The sequence below is a fragment of the Gymnoscopelus braueri genome, assembly GCF_963280865.1.
Source record: "Gymnoscopelus braueri genome assembly, chromosome: 13".
Classification (NCBI taxonomy): Eukaryota; Metazoa; Chordata; class Actinopteri; order Myctophiformes; family Myctophidae; genus Gymnoscopelus; species Gymnoscopelus braueri.
The window spans coordinates 28,661,959-28,671,958 of NC_137615.1; the positions used below are offsets into that span (position 1 = coordinate 28,661,959).

Below are 10,000 nucleotides of genomic sequence, written 5' to 3' on the forward strand. Positions count from 1 at the left end.
TGAGAAAATGAGCATGCCTGTGTGTGTGTGTGTGTGTGTGTGTGTGTGTGTGTGTGTGTGTGTGTGTGTGTGTGCGTGCGTGCGTGCGTGCGTGCGTGCGTGCGTGCGTGTGTGTGTGCGTGCGTGCGTGCGTGCGTGCGTGCACTCACAGAGCAGGTCTTGATTTTCAGGTGTCTCTCGATCCCTCCAGGCAACAGGAAGAGTTGTCTCTTGGAGCTCCGCCCAGCCTGCACAAAAACAACCAATCACAGAAGATCATCAACGATAAGGAGAAGGACACCATTAACAGCAGACTGAAAAGAACACTGATTGCCTGAAGGATGTAGAGCAGATGAGCTGTGATTGGATGACAGGCAGGCTGTAAAGTAAGTGGATTGGTTGAGAGAAAAGACTGACCAGCATAGCTTTGAGCTCCATACTGTTGGGGTATTCCACACGGCCGCCATATTGGAACGTCCTCCTCAGGTTCTGCTCACATGCCTTGGCAATGCCTGTCAATTAACAGCAGCGGCCAATCAACACACATGCTGAGAATCAACAGATTTAAGATGACACTGATGGTATTGATTGATTGATTGATTGATTGATTGATTGATTGATCCACTGCATGTGGATAATAGAGTATATTGTACCTTGGTACTGAACCCCAGGGCCAGCACACGCATCCTGTAGGAACCTCATCAGGAAAGGCTTCAAAACCTCAGAGCACCGATGGAACGCTGACAGGATGTACAGCAGCCTCCAGCCTCGCTGACAGCTGTCACTATAGACAATACACACACACACACACACACACACACACACACACACACACACACACACACACACACACACACACACACACACACACACACACACACACACACACACACACACAGTAACAACAAATTCAATTGTCTCCATGGAAGTTAATAAAACACTTCAATACAAACACAATGCAGTGGGTTCTAAATTGTGGAAACTTAACACAAATATGAATAGTGCACCACTACAGTGTGAGTATGTGAATGTTTATATAACAGAGAACTCTCTTACGCCTTGGGGCTGGTGTTTGCCGTAACCTGCTTCATCACCTGGCAGTAAGCCTCATCCCTCATCAGACCATGGTCCGCACTCGACTGTAGGATTCACACACACACACACACACACACACACACACACACACACACACACACACACACACACACACACACACACACACACACACACACACACACACACACACACACACACACACACACACACACACACACACAGTATATAACACTATGCTACAAAGTAAAAGCATTGCTCTTCCCTTAAACAGCCATCTGTGTAGTAATGTTTGCCACGTGTTTTCTTTCTGAGTTGTTTCTGTGAAGCCCTTTTGAAACTTTGGTTCAAAAAGGTGTTATATACTAAATAAGGAAGAATATAATTTCTAATGAGCTGCAGTCAGCTTCCAATTTTTGGATGGCCAGAACAACTGACCGGATATTGTTTTGAACAATTAGGCAGGATGCAGATTGATTTATTTACTTACTGTACAATTCCTTTAAGATTCTAAATGAGGACAAAGGTTAAGGGGATCAATACATACTGCAATGTGCTAAAACAATGTATTTTCTTTTTCTGAGCTGGGTGACCCTGCATAGGTGAGAAACTGCAAATGTCCTTATCAGCAGACAGTGTGGAGCTGTCCGCTCATCATCAGTGCTGAAATAGCTAGTAACATTCTATTCTGAGAGACATATATAGACTGAAAAAGAGAGAGAGAGAGTGTGTGTGTGTGTGTGTGTGTGTGTGTGTGTGTGTGTGTGTGTGTGTGTGTGTGTGTGTGTGTGTGTGTGTGTGTGTGTGTGTGTGTGGGGCGCATGTGTGTGTTCGTGTTACCTTCAGCATAGAAGACACAAGGTCCTGTTCAGTCTGTCCTTTCAGTGGATAGTCTCCCATGAACCTCATTATGGCTGAACAACAACATGGTAAACATGAATATAAGCCCAAATCCTCATCAGCTCTCTTCCACTGCACATCCATTCTTCCCTACATTCCTACCCCACCCTCCAAATATTCCCATTCTTCCATTCTTCCCTATATCCCTCTGAACTCTCTCTTTCCATCCATACCCTTATCTCTTTCTGTCTCTCTCTCTCTTTTCTCTCTCTCTGTCCTTATTCATCTCTCTCTCTCTCTCTCTCTCTCTCTCTCTCTCTCTCTCTCTCTCTCTCTCTCTCTCTCTCTCTCTCTCTCTCTCTCTCTCTCTCTCACCTAGGAAGATTTCCCCAGCCACTTTATTCATTCCATCATCAGAGAAGTCGATCAAAGACTCCGGGATTGGGGACTGATAACAAAGAAAGAATGACATTCAGAACGTGTTGTCAACACAATAACACCGGCAACGAGTCAACGACTCTCAGCTCAGCTCAACGACCTTCAGGATGATTAGACCCCTCCGCTTCGCGCCGAGATCTAATCATCCTGTCAGGGTTTATTTCTCAGCAATGACCGGCTCGCCGTCAATTACTCTTTGCTTATGTGGTATGCTCTCTTTCCAGTTGAGCCACGATTAAATATTCCGATTAAATATATTTTATATTTTGTAATATACAGCATATTAATAATGTACATAACAAATGTATTAAATGTACCTTAGAATATTTAACCATCTCATCAGGGTCCCTGGTCTCCTTTCCCTTCTTTGTCTTCGAGTCACTGTGGAAAACAAACAGATCGAGACACAATACAAGCTGCAGTCATTTCTCTGTGGTTTACATCTATGATGAATTAATGTAGTAGGACATCAATGTCAGAAACAACACAACACAATACAGGCTGCAGTCATTTCTCTGCAGTTTATGATGAGTTAATAATGCAGGTGGAAGAAAAAACAAACACAATACAAGCCCCAGTAACTTATCTGTTGTTTAGGTATTAGTAAAAGTACCTTTGCAATGAGTGAGTGCGTGCATGTGTGATTGTGGCGTGCGTGTGTCTGACCTTCTTTTCATCTGTGCCTCTCTGTAGTACTTCCTGGCAAACTCACTCATGTTGTACTGGCCACCCACAGGCAGGTCATCCAGGTCAACACTAACAGTGTCTGCATACATGTCACCAACCATCTAACACGCACGCACGCACGCACGCACGCACGCACGCACGCACGCACGCACGCACGCACGCACGCACGCACGCACGCACGCACGCACGCACGCACGCACGCACGCACACACACACACACACACACACACACACACACACACACACACACACACACACACACACACACACACACACACACACACACACACACACACACACACACACACACACAAATAAATAACCCATCACAGAAGATACAGTAGTGGTACCTAGTATACTACAAAATTATGTTTAAATCTTTAGAGCATATTCATTCTAGAACCCAAACTGTGTCACTATATCCTCAGCCTGAGTCTGTGAACAATAACCTACATGTCATCTACCTATATAATTTATAATATGGCCACAGACTTTCATAATGCCCAGTGTCCCTATTCTGGGCATGTCATAATATGCGAAAATAGACAAACATTTGGCAAAATAATTAGAAAATAGCAGATCTAAAAGCTCACAATGTGTCATATTGTGATGCATTGTGAGCATGTAGATCTGCTACTGTATTTTCTCTATTTGACTTATAATTTAGGATTTAAGTGGTTAAGAACTGCTGCCAAAAGGTAAATGAATGGCAGCTTCTGGTTCTATACCTCTGTGGAGAGGTCAAGCTCATGGGCAGCAACAGACGAGCCCATCGCTACGGCAACAGCAGCGGAGGCGGCGACTCGGCCCTGTCTGTGACGAGGCTCCGCCCTGTCGGCAGGGAGATCCAGGAAGTCTGGAGCAGCCACCGGACGCACAAACTCACCTGGAAACACCCCCCACCTCCCAAACACAGCCCCGAACCGCCAGCCTAAACACACACACACACACACACACACACACACACACACACACACACACACACACACACACACACACACACACACACACACACACACACACACACACACACACACACACACACACACACACACACACACACACACACACACAGTACATTTGAGTCTTACAGACCACAATGGAAACAAGCCTGTTGACGTTTTTAAATGTAATGTAAATGCTTTTGAATGGGGTCAATGAAGTATTCTATTCTGTTCTATAGTCTAATATTTTGGTATAGACAAACACATAAAGTTACACACAAATTCAAAGCAGGCAACAACACACTGCATAAAGTACCACCATGTTATCAATTGTCATTGAGTGAACACTCACTTAATTACCTGTAATCTAGATGAAAAACAAACATATTAAGCCTCCTCGTATGAAAAAGAAGATCTACAAGCTCATAAAGTATCACATTGCGAAGCTTTGTGAGCTTGTCAATCAGGTATTTCCATTATTAATCATATGACAAAGTATATAGGGTTTAAGTGGTTAACACAGAGGTTTGTGCTATCTCTACCAGTCCCTTAACAGCTATTCCGACAGCTGCTCTGACCAACCAGTAGGAGTCACTAGTGCAGCAACAAGGACACAATCCCCTGCTGGCTTCCCACCAATGAATACGGCCAAATGTGTTCATTGGGGACCCCGGCAAAGCCAGAGGCAACACTGCCGGGAAGCAACCCCGGGCTTCTGTGGTGGCGGGTGAGTGTTTTACCTCTATGGAAGCATCTGTTTCTGTTTACTGAGACAGTGTGGGGAACAGAAAACAGGGACTTCATGTTGCAAAAGAAAACCTGGTAATATGGTTTCATATACTGGGTGGTCTGCTGCACTGTTACATTTCAGGGCACAACCACTCAACTCAGCTAACTCTCAATGTACAAAAGAGACCATTATACTGTTGGTCAATCCATTTTAGAGTGTCATTACCAGCCTCCAAACCAAAAACCAAACTCAACAGAGAATTAAAAAAAAAAAAAAAAAACATTCACACACAGAAACACAGCAAACCCAGGGTGGATAGCGGTTGGTACTGAATCCAAACCCACCAAAGTCAGGTGTAGGTGTGTCTCTCTTTATCTCCTCCAGAAGCATGACCTTCTTCCTCACTATGCAGCCATAACGTTTACCTGAACACACACACGCACACGCACACACACACACACACACACACACACACACACACACACACACACACACACACACACACACACACACACACACACACACACACATAAATACATGCAAGTACTTAGCGGGCACAAGATGTCAGAGCTGGCCAAACTAGGAAATATGTGTTGTGTGTGTGTGTGTGTGTGTGTGTGTGTGTGTGTGTGTGTGTGTGTGTGTGTGTGTGTGTGTGTGTGTGTGTGTGTGTGTGTGTGTGTGTGTGTGTGTGTGTGTGTGTGTGTGTGTGTGTGTGTGTGTGTGTGTGTGTGTGTGTGTGTGTATGTCTCACCAGCATCCAGCCCGTCCATGTGTTGTAGCTTAATGATGTCCCCCTTGTGGAAGCTGAGCTGAGATCTGTCCTCAGTGATGTAATTCCTCACTGCCACCACATACTCTGAGTCCTGGCAGACAGACAGACAGACAGACAGACATGGATGGAGAATGTGAGGGGGCAGAGATAGAGAAAGACAGACAGAAAGAGACATTTAGTCCCCACTCCTTGGGGTATTTTTGGGCAGTGAAACATAAATTTGTTTTTTATGTTAGTTATGGTTTCTTCCATCACTTCTTCCATCACTTCTTCCATCACTGTGATGACCACTGTGACCACACCGCCCACTTCACACTGGGTGTGATTTTTATTCTTTTGTCACTGTATATTTACACATATGTGAAATTTGTCCTCTGCATTTACCCATCCAATAACTACTAGGAGCAGTGAGCGCCACAGGGACATGTACCTTGGACAACCAGGGCCTAGCTCCCCAGGCGAGCTCACTAACCACTCAGCCATGGCCTCCCCGTACCATACTACAGTAAGTGTATGTAGTTGTACTGCAGGGTTCCCCAATTAGTTTTCCCCAAGGGCCAAATTATGTCTAGGGTACCAAGCCGAGGGCCACACAACCTGTGAACAGATTGGGGCATGGGGGGGCGGTGTTTCCGCTACTCCAGTGACAGTGCAGATACTAGTGTTGTTGCTGCTCTTACCTAGCCTGGTAAACCCTCCCTCCGGAAATCTCATTTCTATTTGATTCCAGGAGTGAGTCTGGCCTGATAGCCCATTCTGCAATATTGGCTGTGGGCTGGAGTTGGGCGGGAGTAATAACGTTGACTGACAACCCCTTCAGCCAATGATAATTTTTCCCCTTCAGCCAATCAGCAGTTCACCAGTCTAATGTGACGCAACGGGACTTTTGAAACGGCGATGCCCAAAATGGGTTGCCTTATTCGGATACATGGGTGTCACTACCCGCCCCTACCGGTTCTCTAAATTTTTATTTTTAAATAGGCTTTGTCATGATTAATTGACCACATATATGAAGTTAAACAACTAAATTCTATCCAAACGATTTATTATAAGTAAATTCCGTGCCTCAAAATAGAAGTTAGAGAGCTTTTTGAAGTCAAAAAATAGCGGAGAATATAGCGCACAAGAAAAAGATGGCTGCCGTTCGTGTTTTGGGCTCACTCGAACTCGCCACCTGATTGGCCAACGTAAGCTGTCAATCACAGAACAATGAGCGACGACGCTGATAGGCTCGGCCGTTTGGCATACAATTGGCATACACAGCCAATATTGCAGAATGGGCTATCAGGCCAGACTCACTCCTGGAATCAAATAGAAATGAGATTTCCGGAGGGAGGGTTTACCAGGCTAGCTCTTACCACCATTATTATTGTAATTATTATTGGTTGTGGTACTCATAATTTAGCCCTGGGATAGGTTTTCTTTTCATTGCAGCTGAAAAGGCTTCAGAACACTGAGAGAAAAAACCTGCCATGGCTCACTGGAGGGGATTTTTCAGTTAAAACCTTTTAATACACGTTTGAAGGACCATGATAAAGACTTAAGGCGGTTACACACCGGCGAATATGCGAATATACGCAAAATTCGGACTCGTTCAGAATAATTAAAAGATGCTTTTTCGCTTAGCTTTTTAGCTTTTTCGCTCCATGTAAGCTTGCATTGACTTTATAAGGTTTTAAAAAAAAACGTATTATTCGCATGAAAAAAATCGCCCCGTGTGTAAGGACCTTTAATGTTTCTTAAACCAGCATGTCATGAAACCTTTAAATCCTGTGTTGATGGTCGCACAAGGAAATAATGCACTCTTGAAAGTTGAAACTAAATAAGTTGAGAACCAACCATTTATTTGGTTGTTACAGTGTGCTTGAAAAGTATGCATCTTCAGTAGCTAGTGATGGCCAACCGTTAACCGGTAATCGTTAAGAAATTGGTAACCGGTTAATACTAACGGTTAATGGTTAACCGTAAAAATTATGGAGCAATGATGCACTTCCAACACCCAAGTCCACTGTGTGGACACACACAGATCTCACAATGCGACGCGTTGTGAGATTGTTGTCCCGAGCTTGTTGTCCCAAAATGTCTCTTTTGGGAAGCACTATGGTCATTTCAAACATTCAGCCCACCCTTGGTGTCCTACAGGCCCTGTGTGTCCTGCCCCGGCCCAGACCAATTGATTTTATTGGGTGACGCCAGAGACAGTTTAGTCTAGTGTTCAGTCTGCGCCGAGGCCCTGGGTTCACACAGGCTCTGATCCTCCTACAGTGAAACAAATCATTTCGGCGATCACGTATGTATGCATTGTCAGTGCAGCACTTCTGTCATCAATGTCAGTGAATACACACACAGACACAGGCACGCAGACACACAGATACACACACACACACACACACACACACACACACACACACAGACAGTTTTCAGGTGATCTAACCGACTGAAACTCTTGTCACACTGTTTACAATAGAAAGGTTTTTCTCCACTATGGATACGCTGGTGTCTCTTCAGGTCACCTAACTGAGCAAAACTCTTGTCACACTGTTTACAATAGAAAGGTTTTTTTCCAGTGTGAATACGCTGGTGTCTCCGTAGGATACCTAACTGACTGAAACTCTTGTCACACTGTTTACAATAGAAAGGTTTTTCTCCAGTGTGGACACGCTGGTGTGTCTTCAGGTGATCTAACTGACTGAAACTCTTGTCACATTGTTTACAGATGTGAGTTTTCTTTCCTGTGTCAGTCAGACGACGTCTCTTTACTTCCGATTGCGTTAAAGTCTTGGTAGACTGTTGACTACTGTAAGGCCTTTCTTCTTCTGAGTTTCCCTGCTGCTGGCTCGTTGTCGGGAACAGTGGGTTCATCGTCAAAGCTGCTGCTATGCATGGGCTGTAATGGTCCAAGAATGTAATTAATGATCTGTGACCTTACGATTCAGGATTGATTACAGGGCAATTACCAGCTGAATGTCAAGTGTATGGATCTCTGCTAATAGTTCCTCTTGTTGGTGTTGAAGTCTCCCTCGATGTCTCTCTCCATGTGCGTCCTTCACACTGTGCAGTCTGGTTTTAAGCTGAGGTGACTCAAAGCTCATGTTGTCACTATGATGTCAGCCATGCCCAAATATGGAGTTCCATGTCATTTACTGAGATAAAGTTACAGCCCAGTCAAACCTCAATTGTCTTCCAGTGTGAAATTAACGAGCGTCAACGAGCATCAGCTGGACGGACACACGCACGCGTGTACACACACACACACACACACACACACACACACACACACACACACACACACACACACACACACACACACACACACACACACACACACACACACACACACACACACACACACACAGTGCTCTAAAAGCCCTCTCCAAAAGCCCTTGAATATGATTAAGGATGACTGTGATTATGGTAAGCTCGCATTTCATATCACACACACCATGCCTGCAACTTTCACTAGCCAAGTGACAGGGGTTGGTGCGGGCCGGACAGTTGCCCCTTGCGGGCCGCAAATGGCCCGCGGGCCGCCTATTGGGGAACCCTGTTGTACTGTCTGGGATTATTACACTGCACTTTCCAGACATGCATGGAGCAGTATTGAAGCAAACTTCGAAACACAAACTCCACACCCACACACACACACACGCACACACACACACACACACAGGCACACACAGGCACGTGCACGCGCGCACGCACACACACACACACACACACACACACACACACACACACACACACACACACACACACACACACACACACACACACACACACACACACACACACACACACACACACACGTGTGTCTCACCTTCTTGAGTTCTGTGAGGAAGTAATCTATCATGTGTTTGACCTGTGGGGCCTTGGCAGAGAACAGGATCAGCTTCTCATTGGTCAGGTTGAACTCCAGCATGTTGCTGGACGGGATCGACACAAACAGGATGTCCGAGTAGCTGTGCAACAGGAAGTGACACACACACAACCAGGAAGTCAGCGTAAAGGCCCGGCGGAGAGGTGTCTAAGGTCAAAACAATCATCTGTCCTCCTAACACTTGGTTAAGTGATGAGATGAAATAGAAAACAAACAGAAATAATATCAAAGTAGGTGCACAGGAAGTAACCCACACTACCAGGAAAGCATAAAAAATCTGAGAAAAATTAGTCCAAGATCAAACTTAACCTCTTGCTGCCACTCCAGACTCAGTCAAGAAACACCTATATAAAAGAGCTTGGCATTTTAAAAGGATGATTTTAACCTGCAAGACATCTAAAATATTAAGCATCTAGGTCTCACTGAGAGAGGGTTTGGACAATTAGTGTGGTGATGGGATTCCACAATCAACAGCCAAGTGGTTAAGTGGTTTAGTGTGCACAAGTGAGTGAGTGAGTGAGTGAGTGAGTGAGTGAGTGAGTGAGTGAGTGAGTGAGTGAGTGAGTGAGTGAGTGAGTGAGTGAGTGAGTGAGTGAGTGGCTGACTGAGTGACTGAGTGAGTGAGTGAGTGAGTGAGTGAGTGAGTGAGTGAGTGAGTGAGTGAGTGAGTGACTGAC

At 45.1% G+C, this 10,000-nt stretch overlaps 1 protein-coding gene across 1 annotated transcript in view; it reads right to left on the reverse strand.

The window, feature by feature from the left end:
• myo15aa (myosin XVAa) overlaps positions 1-10,000 on the reverse strand; it is a 61,248-nt gene that overhangs the window by 5,088 nt on the left and 46,160 nt on the right. The window contains exons 49-60 of the mRNA XM_080448243.1: positions 9,264-9,405; positions 5,426-5,537; positions 5,016-5,096; positions 3,726-3,928; positions 2,977-3,098; positions 2,628-2,691; positions 2,248-2,320; positions 1,873-1,946; positions 1,036-1,118; positions 633-763; positions 397-491; positions 150-227 (exon numbers count right to left, since the gene is read on the reverse strand). Coding sequence (XP_080304369.1) covers positions 150-227; positions 397-491; positions 633-763; positions 1,036-1,118; positions 1,873-1,946; positions 2,248-2,320; positions 2,628-2,691; positions 2,977-3,098; positions 3,726-3,928; positions 5,016-5,096; positions 5,426-5,537; positions 9,264-9,405 — 1,258 coding nt within the window. The remainder of the gene's footprint in view (positions 1-149; positions 228-396; positions 492-632; positions 764-1,035; positions 1,119-1,872; positions 1,947-2,247; positions 2,321-2,627; positions 2,692-2,976; positions 3,099-3,725; positions 3,929-5,015; positions 5,097-5,425; positions 5,538-9,263; positions 9,406-10,000) is intronic.